General features: G+C 37.2%; 1 protein-coding gene across 3 annotated transcripts in view; it reads right to left on the reverse strand.

The window, feature by feature from the left end:
* spa17 (sperm autoantigenic protein 17) overlaps positions 1-27,459 on the reverse strand; it is a 73,160-nt gene that overhangs the window by 23,315 nt on the left and 22,386 nt on the right. For all 3 annotated transcript variants that reach the window (XM_012966400.3, XM_012966399.3, NM_001006757.1), the window contains 3 exon segments: positions 21,016-21,141; positions 19,290-19,405; positions 16,666-17,485 (listed from right to left, as the gene is read on the reverse strand). In XM_012966400.3, coding sequence (XP_012821854.1) covers positions 16,666-17,485; positions 19,290-19,405; positions 21,016-21,141 — 1,062 coding nt within the window.

Below are 27,459 nucleotides of genomic sequence, written 5' to 3' on the forward strand. Positions count from 1 at the left end.
CCTTGTTGCTTCTTATTTACCTGGCGCCCTAACACTCACTGTAACTGCCCCATGGATACGGTAGCTGCTGTGAGGCAGCACCCGATCCGGAGGTAGCTATGGTTCAAAAGTTGGAGAGGGTAAATGTGCCTAATGTGACTTTTGGTTAAGTATAGCTCTGGCAGAAGGTGTCTGAGAGATGACGGATGGTCGCTATGGCAATATTAGGGAGATGAGAAAGAAGCGGACGCACAGGACTGTGGAGTGAGTGATGATGGTGCGTGTAAGTATGGAGCTTCAGTACCGTATGCAGCAGTTTGTTTTTCCAAAAGGGAAATGTTAGGTGGGTTACGGTCACAGCTATGTAGGGCTAGGGAGCCCTTGATTTCTATTACCAATGCACTTGTGGGAGGTCTTTCTACACAGCTGTTTTACGTCATCTCATTAATGATGTCACGATCAGGGAATGAGGTAGTGTTGGGGGAGGGCTCTGCACAAACTGTTTGGTGCCCTTTTCAGCTATATGTTTCATCACTTGATCACATTTTAATTGTGTGTCCTGAAGACGGCTTGAGTCTAAGTCAAAACATTGAATTAAACACCATTTTTTTGCTTCATACAAGTCCTGTGAGTGCGGTTTGTTTGTGCTTACTAATTATGTTATGTTAACCATGCACCCAAGTTGTACCTGGAGTTCTCTATATGCACCATTCCTGGAATTTTAATATATATATCTGTCCTTGGAGTGTCTGCACTCTGATGCCAAAAATCATCATATTGTGGGGTGCACAGCCAAATTAAATTTATACCAAAAAATTATTTCACGACTGGTACACCCTATATAAAAAATCACAACTTTATTGTGAACAAATTGCACAGAAGTAGTCCAACCTTTCAGTCCTCAAAGGGACCTTTTTCAAGGATAGTATATCTATCTATCTATCTATCTATCTATATATCTATCTATCTATCTGGCCCATGTTTATTTTTCTGTATGATACACAATGCAATTTTTTCTGGCCTTTAATATAAATAACACTATGGTTTCAAGTGGAACATGATATATTACCATTATACTCAGATTTAATTGTGTAACATAGACATGTACAGGACAGTTTATTCACAAAACATATAATTTTTTTACAACTGAAACTGATCTTTTATGTTGTTCCAGAGCAGAAAAAACACACAGCAATTGTGGTTAAGCTTGATCATTCTTTGCTCAGCCTACTGCTGAATATTGTGGGAGAAAAGACCATTAGCTACTGCTTTTACCTACTGAACATCATTTCACAAACAAAGTAACTAGAGGGTGCACTGCATGATGCTAAGAGGCCATTGTGCAAAGCTTAATTAGCCAGATTTGAAAGAAGCAGAACTAGCTAAATTATATTTCATTGTATTACAATTGCTTTGAAATCTGTATAGTTTGTATTTCCCCCAACTTATTGAAAAGGATTTTATATGTACATGACTAAAGCATCTATCAGAAGCCTGATTATATCTTTTAGCTATTATACAGGTAACCTTAAGAAAATCATGACTTATACATACTATTTCAGTGTCTGTCACTACAAAGGTATGCAATTGCATACAAAACAGTCCAGCCTGCACTGTTCACAGATTCAACCAGGTGGCCCCAGGTAGCCAGGCTTTTCTCTACTATATACATAAAATTATTGTCATTGTTAAAATTAATACATCATGTAATAATAACAAGGTCACTAAAATGTGAATTTATATATAATGTAAGCTGCCTACCACCACAGCTACCGGGATCCTCCCACCAATGGATCATCTAGAGACCTATGAATACTCTCCAACAAAATGTCTTAATAATTATTTATCCTTTAGATTTTTTGTCAAACAGTGATGGATAATTTATTTTTAGTTTATGCAAGCTATTTATGATTTTATAATATGGTTTCATGTCTTTAATCTCCTAGGTAAAATAAAAACTATTTTTTATTTAAGATGGTTGGGATGGCCTCTCACAAGTTCCAGCAAGCCAAAGGAATCAGCTGAAGAGGATACAACAGTTTAGGAACTAACTCGCAGATTCTGCAGTCTTTTCCAGAACCTGGGCATAAGAAGATTCAGAAAGATGACCCCTAATTTTGTTTTTTGTAGGGTTCAGTAGATACAATTTACAATCATGTGAGGACCTATGGACTGGGTACAGTCCCAAAGTTGCAACAAAGAAAGTCTGTTCCAACAATCTGTAAAGTATCTGAATCTTAGCACTCCAGTTACACTATGGGCTACTTATAATTAAGTCATTAATTTAAATTCAATAAATGCAAGAAATACATTAGCAAACAGATAACTATGGAACCACGGAAATACTCTGGACCTACAGAGAGATGGATCTTATTGGAAAGTGTCATGTCATATTCACATTGGAATTATGTTTGCAGAAAATTATTGCATATTCCACATAGTTTATCTGCTCTGTTTAAACCAGGATTACTTGGATCTCAATCACTTGTAGACAAGCCCTTTTGCTACTTCTGATGACTGGGACAGAGGTAGCAACAAAGATGCATTTTTTCTTTACTTTTTTTGTGCTATTTATGCACTTTTGTGCTATTTTATTTTGCAATAAAGTTAAGCTCATTTGTAGTGGACATAGGTAACATCTGTCTGGTTATTCAATTTGATGATCCTATGCAATTAGTCTGCATAGACACCTGCTGTCCCTTGCTCTGTGGAATGTTTACAATTGCTACACAATACTTTTTCATGTACTCCCAAATGTCCTGGTTTTCACTGATCTAGAAAATTAAATGGGCGTTCCTTGGTGCCATATATCCCTCTGCAAGCAATCCAGATTCTGTGCCCACTTTTATACTTTTTCCATCCACTGTAGCTCTGTGAAGATCAGTTCATCAACAGATGGGGTCAGGTCTGTTGCCAGAGGAAGCGGTGGCTGCGGCTGTATTACTGGCTGTGGCAATGATGATTGCCAGTCAGTTTATGGTTTGAAGTTTATTGATATAAAATTTATAGCTTATTATAGCTTATTGCCAATAAATAGGTAGACACTGACCCTCAATACTATTCAAAGCTACTTAATAATAAGCTCAACTTCCAAAAATACGTTTTTAACCTAATGAAGAAGTGACCCTTATAAGAAGAAACTCCCCATTTTTTAGAAATGTCAGAACCCCTTAGTATGCTATCCATTGCTAAACATTCTTAAACTTTGCTTAAATTGTTCCCCCTCCCTACTCACACACCTTTGTGACATGTCCCCATGTCCCCTCTCCCCCATTTCACTGGAGCTGAAGTGGGGCTTGGGGGGCAGGGCAAAATCCTAATAGGATGGATCAGGAGCCATGCCAGTAACACACATAGATCTAAAATGGGCTGCAAGACAGCTTAACTGAAAACTAAGATTAGTGTAAGGTTAAACTGAACAGTGGCATGTTACTAATAAATGTGGGATATGTCACTATTCTTTCTATGAATGACACTTCTGAATTCTGTAAGAGATAAGAATCTTCTTTGTCATAATGCTGTAGGGCTCTGATGCTCAACCTGAGGTCAACAGATTTTGCTTAAATACAAATGCCTTATCGCTTTTGTATTGTCTTATTTTTTTTGGAGGACGTTGATAGGTCAAGTTCAAAAACACTTAGGACACAAAGGTGGCCATCATGGCATAAGTGGGATATCTATCCAATCAATATTCACGTGGCATGCCAGTACTGGACTTTTGAAGATGCAGATATTTCAGTCAGAAAGCTTCAATACATTTTATCCTATGTATATCATCTTCTAATTGCCAGCCCCTGATTTATATTTTATTTGTTTTGTTTATTTTTATGTGAGCATCACATGCATGAAGTACTATGCAGTGCAAATTCTTTATACTGAGATATAAATACTATAAACCATAAATTACCCCCTGCCCTATTAATATTGTTGTACTTTGTGTCTCCAGATGGCAATTATACAATAAAGTGGTTATAAATAAGGGGCAGCGAGAAGTCACCTTCAAAACACTAACACAAATTTCTCAATAACAATAACATAACTCTCATTGCCATTCCTTAAATGGTAAAGCCACTATGTAAAATACTTGTGGAATGAAAAAAAAAAATTGAAAATTAACAAACAAAAATATCTAACATGCATAACATATTTTTGGAAGACATTACTATTGTACTGAACAATCTTTCAAATTCAACAAAATTACCATTAACATTACAATAAGTCTGAAATTTGTACTACACAAAAAGCTTATTGCATAATTTTAAGATAATTCATAAAAATATTATTGATACAATTAACGTCAAAACATAAGGGTAGAAAACTTACATTTATGTGAGTGTTTATATATGTGAGCTTAGAGGTAAGAGTGTTTGCGTGCATGAAAAGCATTTCAATTTTGAAATTATTTCCCTTAAAACGAAAAAAAAAAAAATAAACATTGGCAAACAGAGACAAAAAATATATGGTACTGCATTATGCCCAACATCCATACTATCCAAAGGTTTACTGTAGAAACCTAAACAACCTAAAAGGCTCATTAAAAGATAGAAATGTCTGAGCACATTTTCGGGTTTAATGATTATTTCAACAGTGAACAACACCCACACAGCACTATATCCACAGCAACCAAAACCATTCCTTCTTAATTAAAAATACTTAAGTGCACAGAATATTCTGCATTATATGGCATATAAAGGACAACACACATAAAGACAGATCATTTACTGTGTATCAAAGTTCAATTTAACAGGACAAATAAAATACAGTTACTTGTTTCATTGATCAGCTATCACTGATTGTGTCTATACACACATACACACTGAACATATAGCATGCATTAGCTGTTTCTTAAATACCTATATGAAATAAATACATACATGACAGCAGTCCATGTCTTGCACGATGTAGAGGAAGGTATTTCACTGTGGATGAGTAGTGCTAAAATGTTCTTGTAATGCTGAAACCTGAATTCCCCCTACCCCCCCCCCTCACTCTCAAGTGTCTGCTTCCACTGCTCAAAGTCACGTTGTAGAAATGTGTTTGCAGAATTAACATAATTTATCTAGGTTGGCCAGCGTTAAACTATCACTCTGCTATCCACAGAAAGAGGAAGGAAATTTTTCTTACTCCCTTGATATTTCTCTCTGCCAGTAGCAGGGTAAACTCATTTAGGATTTCAAGACTATAAAAAGACTGCTATTCATCTTGATATTTCCGGTTTTCCTCTGGTACAAAAAAGTATTGGTATGGAAAATGTACCGTAGGAAACTTAACATTAAGATCAAGTAGCAGAATAGTGTTTTATGATCTTAACCAGCACCAGTTTCATGAGTGTGATTTACAAGCAAAACCTTTATATGCAAAGGGACAGCTTCAAAAATGGTCACTGCACTTTGACATCATTCTTTAAGGGTACTGTGAAACCTCTGCATTCTGGGTAACAATTAATAATAATTTAGACTTCAAGCAACATTTTTACCAACCAGGTGGCAACCCTAATACCATCTGAAATTGCACTTTGCACACCACACTTGCAGTCATAAATGAAACCTGTTATGGCCCAAGATATGCTTGAGGAAAGGTGGATAAAGATGGAGGGCAGACTATATTCCCCAGAATTCCATTTCCTGAAGCACATGCTTTCTCTGACAGCAGCATTGACTGAAGTGCCATAGAGATTAAAGTAAAGACACTATAGAAGCCACTAACAAACAGCACAGCATATAGGCAACATTAAAAAGATACTTGGTAGTGATATGTGTTAACAGGCAACAAGAATACATTTTTCACTTGTCTGAAATATGTAGTAATATTTTCATTGCCTTCAATGCTTTAGGGCAAGCATATGTTTCTTTGTGCTTTTACATATTTATGGCTCAGTGGCTCCAGGCCAATGACTCCAATGATCTTTATATGACTTCATAAGTTTATGTCCTTTGAATAATTGGTATGCTGGACAAAAAACAAACAATATTAAAATAAAAATTCAGTGAAGCTTCACTATAGGATGTCTGTGGTAATATAAGGCAACCAGGACAACTCATGTACTGTGTACTTCCTGTTTGATAGTCCATTACTACATTCTATGTTTCTGGGAGATATTAAGCACACAACATAAATCATAAACTGCATAGTGTAACTAAAAAACCATATATAATTGCTCCTTGCAATAGGTCAACTTTTGGAAAGTACACCCTTGACCTGTTATGACAAGTTTTCCCTACCAAATTGCAATATATAGCTGCAAAAAACATTTCACCAATGACTACTAATTATCAATATGGAGCACAAGTACTACCATTCACACACCAAAATATGCACAACAACCTAAATGCAATTTGCCAAAATGGACACTAATTCTTGTGTTAGTTGTTGTTGAAACTGCTTACTGAGCACCCACTATTATGCATGCTGTATTGTGGGAAAACACGAGTATTCAAGCCTGATTTAAATTTCTCCTGATTAATCTCTTCTTCTGTATTCTTAATGTCTGGAGTAATGTAATGTATTAAGCTCATCTTTAGTGTTTCATGCTGGGCTACCTTGGAGAAATATACTGTAATACATCCAGTACTTTGAGCCAAGAATAGACCTAAGCTGGGATTGAAGTTTCCCTCTGGAGGCTGTATCATCAAGGACTTCATGTTCAATTATTAAAATTTGTAAATATAGCTGCACAAGTTACATTGTAACAGAAGCACTGACTTACCATGCATTAATAACTTCCATAGCTGCTGCAGGTAAAGGAACATTATATATTCTTCCAAAAGGAACGTCTACCATTTAAAGTCATAATCTGCCTTCACATCTGTAAAAAGTGAGCAGCTCTTAATGCTACTTTATTTCTTACAAATGTATTCTGGCAACATATCAGATACACAAAATAATGAGAATTATTATTATTAACATTCCTATATGCAAATTATGTCCATTATCAGGGATAGGCTAATTGCTATACACTGAAGCACTCTGCATTTAAAGTTAATTTTTCAAAATCAATAAATGTAGAAATAGTCATCTCCAGGACACTCCCAACACAACAGTGAAATGTTACAAAGTTGTGATTTTACTAACTGGGTATGGTATTAAAGTGCAATTAAGCTACATTGAGGATAATAGGGCTAAGTAGGTGGCAGAAGTAGAAGTCTAACATTTGAAAGCTAATCTGTTGTCCACCTGCCAAAGCATAGCATGACCAAGAGAAATATATAACTCATGCATACCTTGCCATATGGAAATGTATCTGATGCTGTCAAAGCCCCATTTACTGTAGGGCAGTGATGACAGGTGGTAAGATTATCAAGTATTATTCTAGGGCTGCACATACAATACATCCCACAAGATGTATTAAAAGTGGAAATGGAATAATTTCTACTCAAGGTTATTACTCCGTATTTATAACAGAAAACCATTTAACTGACTGTTTTTGGTCCTGCAAGATGTTCTTGTAAAGTAAAAATGACTGTTGTTTTAAGAAAGTATGTGTCCCTCTACTGATTTAAAAAGTAAGCAATTTTCCACATCACAAGCAACATATACAAAGTTGCCTAGTACCGTATATACTCGAGTATAAGCCGAGATTTTCAGCCCAAAAAAAGAGCTCAAAAAGTAACCCTCGGCTTATATTCGCGTATATACGGTAGATGCTGCTGTAACGCTGGCCTACGCACCCGCAACCACCTCTCGTGGCCGGACAAGCGTGCACGACCACCCCGCCCGACCCGTGTTCATGTGCGCACTGACTCTGCGATCACCCCCCTGCAAAGGCAGCCCGTAATACCTTGTTACAGCCATCAACCGCGGCTAGAGCATTCGGCGCGCACTCATGCGCGTCACGCAGAGTGCGACATGACACGTGTGTGTGCGTGCCGAATGCCGGTATGCGCCCGGTGGCTGAGACAAGGTATTTCGCGCTGCCTTTGCAGGGGGGTCGCTTTCGTACGGGCTGCCCGGGGGGGGGGATAACAGAGATAACAGAGACTCACTTAGAGAATGTAATAAAAAAAGGATAACTGATTTTAAACATTACAGCTCCCCGTAGATCCTGTCTGGTTTTGTGTTACAAAAGGCAAACAACATGCATTGTAGTATGGTCATGTCTACCTGGCTGCTGATTGGCTGGCATCCTATACTACAAAATTCAGAGCTCCACCTCTCCTGGATAGCCTGGGAAAAGCCAGCAGGAAATGGGTGGCTGGCCGGTGCTTGCTATGCTTGTAAGGAAATTTTTATTAAAGTAGAACAAAAGGCAACTTCAAAGGCACATTACTTCTATTTTAGTGATGTATAATGAAAGCAAAAATACTTGGGACAACACAGGCTCGCTTTCGCGTACGGGCTGCACGGGGGGGGGGGTGCGAGCGGGATAACACAACAGGTACCTTTGATCAGGGTGTTCTTGTGGTACAGACAGCTGGATGACATTGCAGGAGCCGGGATATCACTGTACTACATGCAAACCTTTCCTTTCTAATCACCCAAATTAAAATGATAACATGGTTGGCCGGTTTGACAAGTAATCCGGCGCTGTCCTTGCTACTCTGACACAAGCTAGTATACAGGTGTGTTTAAAGAAATGGATGCCTAGGCTTATACTCGAGTCAATACGTTTTTCCAGTTTTCTTAGGTAAAATTAGGTACCTCGGCTTATACTCGGATCGGCTTATACTCGCGTATATACGGTAATCTGACATAATTCAAATGTTAAATGTGGTTCACCTTTAAGTTTTCATTTTAGTATGTTATATAATACCCTATTCCTAGCAAATTTGCATTTGTTTTTCATTATTTTTATAGCTTGTGAAATATTTTCCTTCCTCTTCTGCTTCTTTCCAGATTTCAAATGGAGTCACTGGCACCAGCAACCAAAAACTATTGCTTTGTGAGGCTACAGTGTTATTGTTACTTTGTATCATTTATGTTTCTATGCAGACCCTTTCCTTTTCATATTTCTGTCACTCATTTAAACTGGTCTGGTTGCTAGGGTAAATAAGACCCAAGCAACAAGATAGCTGCTGAAATAACAAACTGGAGAGCTGCAAAACTAAAAGCTAAATAACTAAAAAAACAATAAAAAATGAAGACCAACTGCAAATTGTCTCAAAATATTAATGTCGACATCTACTAAAGACGTATTTAAAGGTGAACTACCCCTTTATGGTAATGTTCAGGAGCCTTGCCTCCATCCATTGTCATAATTGTTTTTGTTTTTTAATATTTTAAAGGAGACATATCATCTAAAAATTAAGAATGTACCAATGAATTATACTCCTCTAAATATATAAGGACTGTGCTAAAAAAAGTTGTGTTTCCAACTGATTTATTGAGAAATTCCCCCCAAACCCCACTAGTCTCGCCCATCTGTTCCACTTCCTGCTGCCTGAATTCTCTGGATGTGCAGGGGAGCCAGTGGCTCTCAGTACACTGCACTGTAGGATAGGAACCTTTCAGCAGCTAGGCTGACCTGATAGGGAACTGAAGCCTGTCTTTGCTTGTGTGAGTGCAGGGCTGTGATTGGCTCTCCCCCTCCTACTGTGCTTCTGGCAGGGGCTGTTAGGACATGCCCACCCTTCATTTGAAACACGGACAGAGAATTGATAGGATCTATAGGGAGCTCCAATAAAGGGGCCATTTTTACAGATAGGATTAATGTTTAGCCCAAAGTGAAACCAGCACCATATATTATTCATAATTGTCTACAAAATTTGGGTTTTTCTCATTTATCCAATATATCTCCTTTAAGCTGTAGGTGTGAATTTGGGTAGACCAGGCATATACCATGCTGTCCTTTCCATTGGTTACTCATTGCACCAACCCCCTGCCATGTTATGATGCCACCAGCCCATTAGTAATAGCATTAGTGGGTTGGCCAATTGCATGATATAAAACGGAGGAGTCATGAGGGGTTGTAAAGCAGCAGGTTAGGATTACTTGCTGCATATCACTATGACCTATTAACTTTTTTGTCCTTTGGCTTAAAAATAAGTACTTTATATTAGGGATGCACCGAATCCAGGATTCCGTTCAGTATTCGGCAGGGTTCGAATCCATGGTCCTGGCCAAACCGATACCAAATTAGCATAAATTAGCATATGCTAATTATGATTTGGAAGGGTTAAATGTTAGGGAGGGTTTGGTTCAGTATTCTATATATATTCTACTTTATATAAGGCTCTATTTTAATTCTGGCACCTATTAATGTCGTAAAGAAGTGGCTCACCTAAAAACAAACCATTTTAGTCTGATGCAGGCAATGGTATTTAAAGGAAAAGGAAAGGCATATGCAAGTGAAGACAGAAGAAGGAAGAGGATCGGTCTTGCAGCTACCCAAGGCTGGTGTGGTTTTCTCCTGGGGTATAAGGTAAGCGATTACAATCACTGGGGGAGCCTAACATTTTGGCACCCCCCCCCCCCTCCCAGTGATTGTACCTTTCTTTGTCCTTTAAAAATAATCTGCTATTTACTGTTATTAACACATTAACTATTACCTGTTTTTTGGTCTTTTATTTGCTAAAAAATAAAAATTAAGCCTTACTGTCAATCAATTTTTGTTTTTTGAATGATTCCTGATCCTTAAGTAAGATATGAAATTGCATTAAAAACTTTGAGCACCTTTCTGGCCCAAAATCCATTTACTGCACAATGATAGTTATGTCTCAAAAATAGAAAAAACTGCAGGGAAAAATATAGATTTAGAATGACAAGAGCGACTATAGCACTAGTTCTTCCAGATGAAGTGTACACAAAAATACAAACCCAAACCATTGGGGATCTATACTAACATCACTGCTTTGTGGTACATTATTACTGTTAATATTTATTGATGTCACTGTAATATCTATTCAGCATTATTCTCAGATCAATATATTTATGCATAAATTGCAAAATAGGTCATTTGTGTAAGGATACTGTGTTTTCATTTTCTGCAACTGGCAAATGAAATATTGCTGCCAGAACTCTGTATTTGAATCTGCACTAATAAGAGTACAAATGTCACAGGAATGGATAATGTACTACACATATTGCTCTAGATTGCAAAATGAAAACTAAATCCCACGGGACTAAAGAAGCAAACATATCTGGAATATGTTGCTTTATATACTGCCCTATAGCAAAATCTGAATTTATACACTGAATTATTCCTGCTTCTGTTACTATTACTTTATACTTGATGACAGCTTGTCAGCATTCTCCCTCAATATGTTCCAAACACTACAGCTACAATCAGCTAACACAATCCCAAATTTAGCTACGTCTCTCACCATCTCAAATCCCTCTGCTGCCAATTAAATTAATGAAGGGGAAACAGCATTGATGCAGATTGCTAAAACTGACAATATATTGCTATTATTTAACCTGTCCATTAGCTCATATAGAGTATATACATATATATATGATAATGACAACATTTAAAAGCTGAACGGAAAGGAAGGAATAATTTGCTTTCAATATGCATTTATATGAATATCTTATTATTTACACACATATACATATATACACAACCTTGAAAAAGGTCCCAAAAGGGACCGAAACCTCGGTTGTACATGCAATTATAATACACTAATATTTATTTGAACCACAAGACCCTTGGTGCTGGTTGTGTTTGATTCAGTATCTATATAGTATTCCATGCACAGGGGCAGCTACATGGTAGCAATCCTTAGAGTGTGGTGCTGTTGTGTGGACAAAATTACCCTGGAACAGTGTTGTATTAGTCAGGCAATACAATCTCTACATAGTATAGGTGTAGATATCCATTATCTTTTGGTAATTTCAACCAAACCACCACACCATATGTCTACAAAAAATTTTATTAAACTTGAAAAGCGACATATTGTGTTTCACTTCCAGCTCATTCCTTTTCAAGGCTGTGCAGGGGTGCCACCGGCACTTGGCACAAAGCCCTGTAAAATAGTAACCAAACAGCAGCTAGGTGAACCTGATAGGGAACTGAAGCCTGTCTTTGCTTAAGTGACTGGACATTTGTCTCCTACTAAATTTCTAGTATCTATATTGTATCTATTTAAAGCTGCAATAAAAGGGCACATTTTTTTAAATTTGATGATAATTTTTATTCCAGAGTGAGACCAGCACAATGAAGTATTCATTATTGCCTTCAAGATTGCTATATGTCTCCTTTGAATAAACCTAATACTACCAATATGGATTCATGATATCTTAGTTATAATCAAGTACAGCTTTGCTGATATCATTACAGTGAAAAAGGTAATAATTTGATTTTGTGAACTATTTGCTTAAGATGGAGTCTATGGGATATGGCCTTCCTGTCATTTTGTGCTTTTTGTAAATTGGGTTACTAGATAAAAGTAAATGTACTTAGAGCCAAAGGTGCAGTGCAAAGAATACAAATACACTGCCTTAACCCTTTCACTGCCAGGCGTTTGGTCAAAGCGGAACTTGTATTGCCAGACAGTTTTGAACATTTTGCACTGTTTCACTTTAGGGGCCTTTCCTCGGGGGGACTTTTAGTTTACCCAGAAAAACAATATATTGTTTTTTTCAGGACAACCTAAGCTTTCAAAATATGGTAGAATTTTAGTGTAATTCCAATTCTGTAACAAGATATAGGCTTCTAAATGTCTAAAAATTTTTAAAAAATTATATTTTCCATAATATAAACACACATACCAGAAACAAAAATACAACTGATTTGTAAAGTCCCATGTCTCCATGAACGTATACCAAATATATATAGTTTTATGGAGAATTCTCACTACCAAATTTCCAAAGCACTGCTTCAGAAAGCTGCATACTTTAGATTTCAAGGCCAAAACTTCCACTAACAGAAGGTTTATCCCAGAAAATTGCACATTTCTGGAAAAAACAGATTCTGGGGAATCCAGAGTAGGCACACCTGTCTGTCTACTCCAAACTATCAAGTCACAATGCTTTCCTAAAGTTATACGTTTTTATCAAAATGTGTGAAGTTTTTAAAAAATTGCTTCAAAGCTTCCAGTCTATAGTATCTTATCTCCTACAGGTCACAAAGTAACCAAATAAAACACCCTAAATATGAATGCCAGGGGTCCACTGAACAGTTTGATGCCCAATATGTATAGGTTTACCTAAGTATGTGACGTGTAGGGGCCCCAATGTGAACATACCCACGTATGATCTATCAGCTAGTAAAAAGTATGCTCACCCCAGAAAGTCACATAATTTTGGAAAGTACACATTCCCCCGAATCTAAAATGGGTACCCATGTCTTTCTACTCCAAAGTACCAAGCCGCAATGCATTTCTAAAGTTAGCAATTTTGATGACGTTTCCAAAAATCCGCTCAAAGCTTCCACTTTTGAATGCCAGGGGTCCACTAACAGTTTGATACCCAATATGTATAGGTTTACCTAAATATGTGGCATGTAGGGGCCCCAATAGGAACATACCCCCATATGATGTGTTATTTCAGAAAATCAACACATTTACATCCTTTATGTGGGATAATGCTACAAAAAAGTACGCTCACCCCAGAAAGCCATATATTTTTGGAAAGTACACTTTCCCCTGAATCTCAAATAGGTACACATTTCCTTTTAATCCAAAGAACCTAGCCGCAAAGCTTTCCTAAGTTTGCCGATTTTTATAGATAGAAAATCGCCTAAAAATGTTGCAGTTTGCTGCATTTATCTCACACAATTTCTTGCGTATAAAGGCAAATCATCCCAAATAGGAACACCTAAGATCTACTGAACAGTTTGATGCCCAATATGCATAGATATACCAAAGTCTGTGGTATGTACTGACCCCAAAATGAAAATAGCACATATGGATTTCTCGCCTGCCAACTCAGCTTTTGCACACCGAGCCCCCTGACAGTGTATTATGTGCCGTAACCCCCCCCCCAATTATACAGAGACCCCTAGAAAACCATATATTTTTGGAAAGTACACATTCTGATGAATTCAAAATAGGTAAAGTTATTTTTGTACACCAAAGTAACACCTGGCAAAGCTATGCTAAAACAGATCAGGAACACTTATACAGGGATAAAAATGCAATAAAACCACAAAAATTGTGCAAATCAGCGAAACAACAAAATAAGTCACACAACAGTGTAATTAGTGGTCAGAATATCTGATCCAATAGTCACGCTGTCAGAATAAACAGTTTTTAGGGAAAATAAACTAAAAACGAGCGGTAAAATGGAAAAAAAAAAAGAAAAAAATAATACAGAAAACAAGATTGTGTAAAAGTAGTGTCACAGTGTTTAAGTGTGTATGAGTGTATATAAGTGTATATGAGTGTGCAAAATGAAACAAAAAAACGAACAGTTCTGGTCAGTGGGCCGGCTCTTGGGGGGGAAACAGCAGACTGCCGCTTCTGCAGAGAGAATCTTTATCTGCCAAATGACGTACAGCACACGTTGTTGGCAGATAAAGCCTTTTCCTGCAACAACGTACGCCGTACGCCATTGGCATTTAAAGCGTTAAATGAGAAGGAAAGTCATTTTGGCATTTTACTGCCAATAGATTTGCCACATTAGTGCCACATAGAACAATATATTTATTCTGCAAAAACCATTAACATACCTGAGTAAACAGCTTTAGAAGCTTTCGCTTTTTACTTAAAGGAGAAGGAAAGGCCAAAATGTTAGGCACCCCCAAGTGACTTAAAACGATTACCTTGTACCCCAGGCTGGTGCCACTGTTGGGAGAAAACTGCACCAGCCCGGGGTACCTGTAGCTCTTCCGGAGCCCTTCCTTCTTCTGCGTTCCTTCTGTGGCGAATTCCCTGGGCCGGCGCATGCGCATTAGAGTGAGAAGCCGACTTTGTTGTTAAAGTTCAGCTTTTCACTCTACTGCGCATGTGCAGCGCGCCAACTCGGAAGAAGGAAGCGATCGCAGGTACCCCGGGCTGGTGCTGTTCTCTCTTAATAGGGGCACCAGCCTGGGGTACAAGGTAAGCAATTTAAGTCACTTGGGGGTGCCTAACATTTTGGCACCCCCAAGTGACTTAAGCTTTCCTTCTCCTTTAAGATAGCAGCTGCCATTTTAAGCAGCTTCCTTCCTGCAGTCTCTAGCCGATATAGCCGAGATCACACATTCCTAAGGGAGGGGGGAGGGAGTTCTTAGCATTCTGGTGGGAAGGGCGAACAGGAGAGGGGAGAGAGAAGAGAACTGCGCAGACTCTGGCCTCGAGAATTAAGGCTGTTTCTGAGAGAGGAAGTCAGACATTGGAACATCATGTTTACAAAAAAAAGAGACAAGAAATCCTGTGTTTCTTTTGATAGAGGACGTAGTGCAGCATTTCTGTAATTGCTTATGGCTGTATTTACATAGACCTTTCTGATAAAGCTTACTTAGTTTTTATCTTTCCTTCTCCTTTAAATAACATTTCCAAATAATTACAATATCAGTGAATCAAAGTTACATTTGCTTTACATTGTAGAATTTTATATTGAGTTTATACCCCTTTTAAGGTGACAACAAAGGAAAATGTAAGAAGAAAGAAGAAAACAGTAATAAACGATAAAAGATAAACAAAAAGAATGCATGAATGTGATTATTTAGTCATGTGGTTACCCTTGTGTGAGGTTTCCTAGTGCACCCCAATGCATCTTTTCCCATATACATGGTGTATTATGTGTGGGAAGTTTTTGAAATGGTAGACAAAAAATACGGCAAAAAAAGGACTTTACGTTTACTTTATTCGACTTAAAACAGGGTGCTTTACTATACAAATATGTACTCTCTCACAGTTGAGAATGTAGTTTTCCTGGCTAACCCAGGCCCTCTCTCACCCACTGGGCCACCACAATGTTGGCACCGTTACACACAGTTCACCAACAAAGATCAACTTTTCTATCTCTATCAGCTAGGCCACACAGCCTAATTCCAAGCTGTCTTCGCTGCCAGCACTTTCCTAAACATGGGCTTTCTCCAGGCACAGTTTTCTCTCTCTCACAGCCCCCTTGGTGTTCTCTCTATCTCAATCCCAGGCTACACAAATTGCCAGACACGTGTCTCCACAAATTGCCAGAAATTAGAAAATGGATTTATATTAAATGTTAGCTACAAATGGGAAATGTTGTTCTGCTAAAACAGGATAACATAATAATTCTTGCCATGAACATGAAAATTCAGTCTTGCTTTAAAGCTATTCTTTCAGAAGCAGCATAAACAAAATGCACGCCTATCCTACAGTTTTAAACTTGCTAATTCAGATCATTTTTTTACTGCTTTAAGACGGAATGCTGTTATATGGTCACAGAAAAAAAATCTCCAGTTTTACTTCCATGAGGTAAAGAGAGTTTTGCCCAAAAGAGCTTATACAATAGCAATTAATATTGCTGTTACTTCCTGTACTGAACATCTTCATAACATAGTGAATGTTTCCCCTATTTTTAAATATAAGGATATTATACATCATTGAGGAATTCCATGACCCCATAAAGGCACAAGGCGAAAAGTCGAGTGCTTTTATATAGGTCATGGAACTCCAATGTGAAATATAAGTAACTATAATAGTGAAGACAGACAGAGCTACTAGTAGCAGCTACTTGTTGTGCAGAAATAGACAATGCTGATCATTTATTAATATTTGTCTCTATTTGTGTTTTAGCAGAGGCAATTCTCTGTATTGTGTATGACAGGGTATTTTCTGGCATTTAGTAGCCGTGACAATTAGCTACTACTAAGTAGCTTCTATGTGTCTTCACCCTAACACTTACCTCTTTAGGAGATTCCAGGTTACTCCTATCTTCATGTTCAAGAACTGTCTGGTTACCAAGACTCTCCATAATGTTATGTAAAAGCTCTGGATCAGGCTTGCCACTAAGATTCTCCATGTCAGATGTATCTATATGTACTGAGGACTGTTCATTTAGAATGTCTATGTTACTGTCAGCTAATGGATTAGGCTCTTTACTACTAGTATCTAGAAGCTGGTTACTTGAGCTTTCCAATTCATTGGTTTGGGAATACAAAAGATCAGGCAGAATACTTTCATTTGTAGTATTCACTTCAGTATTTTGTATTTCATAGGTAGCAGACTGATCTGTTAGATCTGATAAATTATCATCTTGTGTAGTTTCTCCCCTCTTCCCAGTGGTTATCATATAATGCTCCACAACATCATTTATTCTTTCTTCTTTTTCCTCAGAAGTAGCATCTTTAATAGTGTCATTTTGCATACTGTCATCAGGTTCTTTAATCTCCAATTCTGAAACTTCTGTAAATTGTTCTTGTCTATCAACTTCCTGTCCTCCCGAGCCTTCCGGTTTGAGGCTATTAAACTCCCTTTCTTTCCCTTCTCTGCCAACTAAATTTATTTCTTCATCTTTCTCTCCACTGTCTGTGATTGCTTCTTGAAATTCTTCGCTTTTCACCAACTCATCAGCTGATATGGAGTCTGGTATCTCCACCTTTTCATCATGCATCTCATTATTATCTGCTTTGCTGTTAAATTCACAATCCTCATTTTCCATCAAATCACATTTTGTCTCTTTAGCTTGATCAGTATCTTCATGCTCAGGTTCAGGTTTCATATAGCTAAAATAAAACAGGTAGAGGGAAAATCTTTAAAATAAACCAAAATACTTCCTAATTTTCATTATTGTACACAAACAGCAGGGCTTTTTTTTGGAAACCCTCTTATAGCAAAGACTCCTCTAATGTTTTAAAGTGATGCTATAAGGTTCATGAATATATGCAATTCAATTAACAAAATGTATACTTAAGAAAGAGCCCAGTATATATATTATATATATACATACACTGTCATTAAAAAAACGGCACCTGTAATCTCTCTTAATGTCTGATATGCTTGATTTACCTCACATATGGGTGCCAGTTTATTAAATAAAGTTTATTCAGTACTGCATAATAAAGAAAAATATGATGGTATGACAATTAGCCTTGGCTGATTGAGGTGGAGGCCATCAAAAAATCTTTACATCTATACCCGCAATGAACTAGGAAAAGTTGTAATGAGTTATGCTCGAGGTGATTAGCCGGCACGACTTTTAAGAATTTGCTTCGTGGCAACTAATTGATGCAATTTAGCTGCCAAAGGTCAAAATATGAGTTACCGGGACCAATTGCACACCAGTTGCAGCGACTAATCTTCTTGTGTATCTTTGTCCTAAAACCCCTTTATAAAATGTACCTTTTAGACAAAATCTATGTCAGCAAACTTCTGTTTCTGGCTTGGGTGAGAACGTGCACATTTTCCAAACCCAAGCCCTGCACATGCCTAGCTTATTTTATTCAATGATTACAGTACATAAAATATGAATAGCCTTTTGGTGTCAGTGGAGAAAGGAAAAACAAATGATATTAGCACTAACCAAGATGGCACCTGCTTTAGTGAAGGAACTGCAATTCTACATTGGGGTAATTGGGTATAGTTATGATTTTACAGAAGACCATAACCAAGGCAACAGATATGCTCTTAGAACATCTAATTACATTTTGTACATAGACTTCTATCATTTACCTTACTCAATATTTATCAGAGTGCAATGTTTTTCTGTTTTTTTTTTAAATATATTTTTTTATTTTTGTAAATATTATTGCTATTAACAGCAGTATCTGTCTGCCTCATTATATTCTAACTTCTGGTTCTGACTCATTTCTGTGCTCACGCAATTTGCATTTATTTTGATTGGTGCTCACAAAAGATAACAACTTAGCAGAAACCAGCTATAAATAGACCAGGATAAGAGCTTTTTCGGGTCCCAGGATTAATTTTCGCCCCTAGGATTTCTTGTGTGTGTGTGTGTAAGTGAGGGAGATGTAGGGGCAGATTTATTAAAATGTGAAATTAGTGCTCACCACAGAAACATTACCCCATTTTCTATTTATTTCTATGGGATTTTTAGAACTGTGTTTATCAATGGGTGAAAATTAAAGTTCACCATTTGATACACTTGATTCTAAACATTCTCATATAACCCATATAGGGGGCTTTTTTTTTTTGTAACTCTACGGTATGATTCTTTTGCCACCATTGTTGTTAATTTAGGTCCTCTGATTGTTACAATATAGCTATTAAACTTGCTCATGCTATGAAAAAATTAATGATAATACTGACAGTGTAATAATTCATTGAAGTCAACTACTTTTTATTTCACCAGAGTGTTAAAAAAAAACATTGTTGAGTTTTAACAGCATTGCTGGCAGTACGAACCCCCCAAATTACATATTAATTAGAAAAGTTACTTTTAATAAAGACTTTTGCTACTGAGATTTTATTGTGGATTCTTTTGCTTTCACTGTGTAGTTGATATATATTTTCAGTGGCAGCCTTTGGCTTGTACTTTCAGCTGTAGCATTCACAGGATATACCACTCACTTGTCTACGAATGATTCCTGGTGTATCTTTACTTTATGTCTAACATTATACCCTCGGAACGCAGCTTGGATTGTGGTGGCAGCTTGCATCTTTCTCATATCATCTGTCTCAATCTCCTAAAATGAAGACAAAAACAAAATTTGAAAAAGTGTTATAGAAGGATAAAATAATTATATAGGAGGATAAAATAATTAAAATTCAAAAAACTAATATTGCCTACATATACAGTTATAGTTGAAGCCCAAAATATCACCGTCTAATGCACACAGAAATGACATAATTTCAGACCTCAAAAGTTTATTCAGCAGCTAAAACTATACAAGGAGCAAACAACAAATTCAGTAACTTATGTACTGGAATGCTCTGTCTCCAATATGCACAAGGAAAGAGAAATAAATAACTTGATTTGTGGATCCAATGGCTCAAGGAATCCTCACATTGACAGAGTATCTATTGGGTGGCACATATCCTGTATTTGCAACTGTAGACTAATTACAGACATTAAGATATTTGTCTTCATCCTTCTGTATATTCTGCTTTAGCCACCAGCAGCTTACCTACCTGAACAGCACACTGTTCAATCTTTGCATGGTTATAACTTTATATCTGCATTATAATTCTCATCAATCATTAATTACTACAACCAGTCACTAAATTAACCATCATTAGCATTATCACTCATTATCATGATTTATTGCTGCAGGCATTAAGATATGAATTGTGACTGAGATAGTAATGTCAGGTAGTGGACATTTTTTTAATAATAATAATATTAATAATAATAATACTTTTAAACATGATTGTTTGGTCACTGACTTTGGGTGTTTTAATTGTAACAGATGGGGGATAACAAAAAGGGGATTAGCCATAATGGAAGCTTTAATAATGCTAAAGTCAAGGACATTTTATATATTTTTTTTATAAATATATAATAGACCTCTATTGAAGAATCTCTGTGTGTGCGAACTTGATGGAACACTTTATTGGTTTAATATCTACATAAATTAGATAGTAGGTAATTATATGGATATTTACTTAATTGTGGTTCAGGAAAAAAAGCTTGTTAAACTAAAGGGATACAGATCAGGTCACTGATCTCACAAAAGTAGGCGTTAAATGGGCTACAAAACACAGACAACCAGGTATCGATATTTCTTTGCGTAAAACATATTTAAACAGCAAATAGATTAGAATTTCTTGTACATCTTTTTACTACAGGCATTTCCAGCAGACCAAGAAATGAGTATGGCAGGTTTATGAACACAAGGAAATGCCATCTGTTCATTTAAGTGCTCACAAAATACAAGGAATTTCCCAGGTGCACATGGGCTGCTGTCTGTGAATCAGAATCAGAGGTGAGATAGCGTCTTTTTTTCAGGTCAAACCCTGTGCCCTTGCAACTTTTACTAATAGCAAAAAGCTAGTCTATAGCTACTGCAACCATCAGTTTGATTGTAATTAAAAGCTCCCTTGTGGTGCTACCTGATCTTTGTGGGCAGATTTCCAAGCAATTCGCTTGGTTTTTTAACTGGCTTCCGAGGTGTTAAGAAGCCAGTTAAAGGAATGAGCTTTCGTGCAAAGGCTTTGTATGCTGTGCCTGCTATGATAAATGAGCCCCCTCTGACCTGTGAATAAACCACAGATCGATTTCTTCTCTTCTTATTGTTTGGCATTAGTAATCAATGTGTGTGGATGCACAGCCACCCAGCCTTTGGGTTTTCCTTACCTTTTGTTCTAGACTAGTTGATGGAGACAATGGGTAAGTATCAGAGTTATCAAGCATTGAGAAGCTCTTTCTTTTACTCTTCTTTAGTTCACTCGGTTCTGACGTGTATTTTTTTAACTCTGTATGCTAAAAACAAACAACAACACATAACTGCAGTATAGAAAATGAGATGCTATTCTCTGAATAAAAGGCATTTTTCCAAATGTGATTAAAAGATACTTTTTGAGTTATATACAAATTAGAGTAACTCAAGATGTGCTGCAAAATGAAGACATTGACAAGAGACAGATTACACAGTCAAAAACTCTAGCTCTCATTTTAAACACACAGGCTAGATGGAAAGCTTCTGCACTGTTGGTAAAGATGCAACAAGTAGGGCAGGTGCAATTTTATGAATAATGGAAAAATTGATCTTCAAATGTAGTAAATGTCCATTACTGATTGCCCAGTAGGTGTAAGAGCAACAGCATGCTGGGTGTTTTGATTGTTGCTTTGTTTGAAAAGCAGAATAGTGGAATGTAATTTCCCACTGTTCTAAGCAGTAATCAATATGTACAATGTGCCATAGCCAAAATGGTAATTTCTTATTCCACCAGCTATACACCAACATATTTTCCTTTCAGTAGAAATACCTTAGGCTCAGACGTATGTTTTTGCTAAAGTTTAAATACCAGTTAATGCTTTTCTGCAATTAAACAAATATGTGGCAAATTGTTCTTTTGGCACGATACAGCCAAGTCACTCTGGGCTGTCATCCTTGGACATGGCAAGCATCAGAGGGAATTGGCATAAAAACACACTCAGTAACTAGAAAGACACATACGCAGATAGTTACATTTAGTTACATAGGGTTGAAAAAAATACCAGAGTCCATCAAGTTCAACTCTTCCAAGTAAACCCAGCATATCATCAAAAATGCCTGTGCTTGTCTCTGAATAGATTTCATGTAAAAAAATGTGACTCTTTAGATTTCTATTCACCAAAAACACCAATAGGCTAGCCTATACAATCATGTGAAATGTGCCAAGGTCATAGTTACATAGGGTTGAAAATAGAGTCCATCAAGTTCAACCCTTCCAAGTAAACCCAGCACACGCAACCTATACTTTCACATACATAAACTATATATACAACCACCAATGCTAACTGTAGATATTAGTATCACAATAGCCATAGGCGGAGGGTGACTTTTTTGTTTGGGGGGCTAAAGATAAGCCATACACAGACTGACCTAAAGCTAATGTGAGACTTAGTGGATTCGCTGCTGGTGTAAAAAATTAACCTCTCAACTACCTCTTGCGGTCCCCACTGATTTCCAAGGATTCTGTACAAAAGTGCGGGGGGGGGGTGCTTTTTTTTTTTTTTTTTACCCTAAAATGCTTAGGATGTAAAAGTATTCATATGTGCACTTATTTACCCATTCATATGTGTCTTATTTACCCTAGCAACCAGGTAGTGGTTTAAACAAGAGATGGGAATATGAATAGTTAAGGGGCGTACATAGAAAAATAAGTAATAAAAAATGAGGATAATAATAAAATTGTAGCCTCGCAGAGCAATAATTTTTGCCCCCCATTTGAAATCTGGAAAGAGGCAGAAGAGAAAGGCAAGTTATTCAAGAACTATAAAAAAAATTAATTAGGAAGACCAATTGCAAAGTTGTTAGGGATAGGCCATTTTATAACATACTAAAAGTTAACTTAAAAGTGAACCACCCTTTTAGATGTGTTCATGTTAGTTTTATAGCAAGAAAGGCAGTGGGTACGGACACCCCAGGCACATTATATACGGTGAGACGCAGTCTGTATCTACAAAACCAGAATATTATATACAGTGAGACGCAGTCTGTATTTACAAAGCCAGCACATTATCTACAGTGAGACGCAGTCTGTATTTATAAAACCAGCACATTATATGCAGTGAGACGCAGTCTGTATTTACAAAACCAGCACATTATATGCAGTGAGACGCAGTCTGTATTTACAAAACCAGCACATTACATGCAGTGAGACACAGTCTGTATTTACAAAACCAGCACATTATATACAGTGAGAAGCAGTGGGTACAGATGGCAGATGCTCAGCCCCTGGCACTATAACACTGACACTGATACACAACAATGGCTCCACTGTAACTAGAAATGAACAAAACAATGACAAAAAAAAAAATAATAAGTGCAAAAAACAACAACAACAAATATATAAAAGCACAATGAGCTTTTTCAGGGGGAAAGAGTTAACTTACCCTCCATCTGTTAGGGTAGGGGATAGAGTATATATTATTATAGATGTCAGGTCAGGGAAAAAAAACAATTTAATGTCAGCTAGGGATTCAGTCTTTAGAACTGTATAGCACCTGTGGGAGTGGGATGAAAACTGCAGCAAGAGTTGAGAGTTGGTTCTCAGGTAAAGTTTACAGCCTGCAGATTCTTCTTTTCAGTCTTCATTTCTGCACTGCCTTCAGTTATATCTCCCGAGCCCTGACTGCATCTGTGCTTTGATTGGTCAATTTTACTGTCTGTCAAAAAAGCTGTGCTCTTTTTTTTAATGTGCCAAGCAGGTTTGGGGAGGCTTAGCCTCCCCTAGCCTTATTGAAAATCCGCCTATGACAATAGCCTTGGATACTATGCTTGTTCAAGAACTCATCCAGACCCCTCTTAAAGGCATTACCAGAATCTGCCATTACCACATCACTAGAAAGGGCATTCCACAACCTCACTGCCCTCACTGTGAAAAACCACCTACGCTGCTTCAAATGGAAGCTCCGTTCCTTCAATCTAAAGGGGTGGCCTCTGGTGCGTTGATCGATTTTATGGGAAAACACAATACCCCCTATCTGCCTATAATCCTCTCTAATGTATTTGTACAGAGTAATGATTTAGGAGTTATGGATGTACATTTTGAAGTCAATGTTATGGGGTGTCTCTGTGTCAGCGTCATGCAGCTTAAATAGCTTACATTTATGTGTCTTTAACACATTTCCCTGATTTTACATTTTCTCTGATTTTACATCTTTTTTCCATGGTCCCTTGAAAAACGTAAAATGGGGGTTCTACTGTAATTCATAAACACATGGCAGTTTTATGAGGAGTAGAAGCTGCAGAAATGTAGGGTAACCCCTAAAAGCCAGATATTTTTGGAAAGTGCACATTCTGACAAATCCAACATAGGCAAAGAGTTCTTTCTACACCAAAGTACCAATCTGCAAAGCTTTCCTAAAGTTAGTGGTTTTTATGACATTTCAGAAAATCGTATAAAAATGTTGCAATTTGCCACATTTATCTCACACAATTTCTTGCGTACAAAGGCAAATCACCCCAAATAGAAACACCTATGGTCTACTGAACAGTTTGATGCCCAATATGCATAGATATACCAAAGTCTGTGGTATGTACTGAACCCAAAACAAAAATAGCGCACATGCATTTCTCGCCTGCCAATTCAGCTTTTGCATACAGAGCCCCCAGACAGCGTATTATGTGCTGTAAGACCCCCTAACTATACAGAGACCCCCAGAATACCATATATTTTTGGAAAGTACACATTCTGACAAATCCAACATGGGTAAAGAGTCCTTTCTACACCAAAGTACCACATGGCAAAGCTATGCTAAAAACAGATTAGGAATACTAATACAGGGATAAAAATGCAATAAAACCACAAAAATTGTGTAAATAGATGAAACAACGAAATAAGTCACACAACAGCGTAATTAGTGGTTAGAATAGTAGATCCAATAGTCAAGCTGCCAAAATAAAATTTTTAGGGATAAAAACTAAAGATAAAGGGGTAAAAAAATAAAATAAAAATTGTGTATACATGTGTGTACACATTTAAATTTGTGTGACAGTGTGTGTGTATATAAGTATGCTAAAGTGTGCTAGAGTGTACTAGAGTGTGCAAAATGAGGAAAAAAAACAAAACCTGTGCTAAATTGTGTGTAAATGTATGTAAATGTGTGTAAGTGTGTGTATTAGGCAAATAAAGAGCACTTACCAGTAGAAGGTGTCAGGGATCGCAGACAGGGGTCCTCTCTGAAGTCCTCACAGCACAGGAAGTGCGTGGGCGGCACTAGGGGGGGGGGCAAGGAGCAGGGGAAGACAGGACAAGCAGCAGACACGATGCGGTCGCGTCTGCTGCTTGTAGGCCGATCCTGCATGCGATTGCATCGCTGGACCAACTTGCCAGTCCCCTTGGCTCGTTGCCGAGGGGGTTGGGGGCACAGCTGACTCTCTGCACCGGCAGCAAAATCCGCCGGTGCAGAGAGAATCGCATTAGTACCAATAACGTAGGTACTTCGTTGTTGGCACATAACTGCTTTTTTTAAACAACATAGGGCCCGATTCACTAAAGTCCGAAATAAGGAGTGCTATTTATAGCATGCGTTAAAAATCTTATCACTTCTTATTTTTCGATCGATTCACTAAAAGGACACTTGCGTAAAATATCGCACGCTGCGTAATATGTTGTACGCTGCGTAATATATTGCTTGAAAATATGTCGTCGCAAGATAAATAACGCCAAGAACATCGCTTCTTAATTATGACAAGTGTCCTTTTAGTGAATCGAGCGAAAAATAAGAAGTGATAAGATTTTTAACGCATGCTATAAATAGCACTCCTTATTTCAGACTTTAGTAAATCGGGCCCATAGTACCTACGTTGTTGACAGGGAAAGGGTAAATACCCTGGGATGAATCCCATCCGGATAAATCCCATCTGGACCTTTGTTTACCTTTACATGTTCAAGTGTCTTTTGAATTTGCTCCCGAGTGACCCATGCGTCAGTAGCTAAATTACTAGAACTGGGCATATTAAAAGGGAAGCCTTCATTAGCTGGCTCCTCAGATGTATAGACAGATGAAAAATACGAGTTAAAAATTTCTGCTTTTTCCCCGTTCTCGTCAACCAACTGACCTCCCGTGATAATAAGGTTCCCACCCCTTCTTGCTCCATTTTTTTACTATTCACATAATTAAAAAATAATTTTGGATTCTTTTTACTCCTAGCTCCCTTTCCATCTCTATTTTAGCTTGCCTGATAGCTTTTTTGCATGCTTTATTTGCCTCCTTGTACCTGATAAAAGTTTATGCTGTCCCAGCTAAATTCAAAGACAATGCGTTTTTTCCTTACTAAGAACAGAATAAGTCATTTAAATGCCAATACCTCTTTAGGTATAACTTATAGCCACAGAGGACAGAGTTCCTGATGTATTAACTACGACAATCAATTACCACACACAAAAGGATAGAAAGGTGACAACTTTTACAGGTAAAAAGAAACTAAATAATGCAGGGATAGCACTCCTTAAAAAGGGAAATATTATATTTTATTTGCATTCTAAATACCTGCCAATTGTCTCACTCTATTCATGAAATCTGGGACATTTAATTAATGTGGCTTGGTGGTATAAAAGTGAGGTCAAAAAACTATTAGCCAGTCCACAGAGAAAAATAAATTAATTAATTGAAGACATCTCTAAAGGAATATAAATGACCCCATTACTTTTCCAGTGTTTTTCTTTGTCTTGTCCCTTTGTCCTGTGTAGAGCTGTTCCTTTTTGTAACAATGTGGTAGTCTGAGCAGCAAAGGTATGTATTCAGAACTGGCAGTAGCTTTAAGATGGTTCTGTTACCCAATGAAGATATTTTTCCAGAGTTGTAGAATAATAGCAAGTATCCACTAAATAGCATTCGGCGCAGTTTACACTACATGCACCAATATGTAACAATTTACATACACTTTGGCAAAATGATGCTTAAAAAATGGCATATATACTCATCACATTTTTGTGGAAATGACAAAATTTCCAGCAAGCAGCATCAACAACAGCATTAGCATCCAATTTATTTTGTGCAAATCAGCTACGGCTATGAACTCTTTCAGGGTACCATGGGGGCACTTGTGCAATTCAATTCAGAGAGGGCTGTGTGGGCAAATTGGCACACATTTTTAAATATAATGTATGGTGCTCATTTTGCTGATTTTCAGTTGCAATTGCATTTCTTAAAAAGCCTTGTTATCTGCTAATTTTTTAGTATATACATTAAATAAATTATTTCTGATGTCAATTCAGTATTGTGCAAAAGCTTACAGGGCTTTAAAATCATCAATGCTATGATCAAAACATAATTGATTTATGCCTCTTGTTCTAAAACATAGTTACCATTTCTCATACTGTTTTCAATTTCAAACAAAAACAGATTGTCTGTATTGTCCCCTGGAGGAGGTAAGGGGGAGTAACAGCATTTGTGAACTATGTCAAGTGTTTTCAGAACAAAACAAACAACAAATCAGCAGAATTTTCAAAAGAGGTATTCACTGAAGTGCTGTTTTTTGATGAATATATGGCATGCCAAATAAGCTACCATTCATAGAAAGCCTATCATGACTACAAAACATTTTATGTATACAAAAGTTCTTGTCTTTTCTACATATTTTGTAAT

This window comes from Xenopus tropicalis, chromosome 7 (genome assembly GCF_000004195.4).
Source record: "Xenopus tropicalis strain Nigerian chromosome 7, UCB_Xtro_10.0, whole genome shotgun sequence".
Classification (NCBI taxonomy): Eukaryota; Metazoa; Chordata; class Amphibia; order Anura; family Pipidae; genus Xenopus; species Xenopus tropicalis.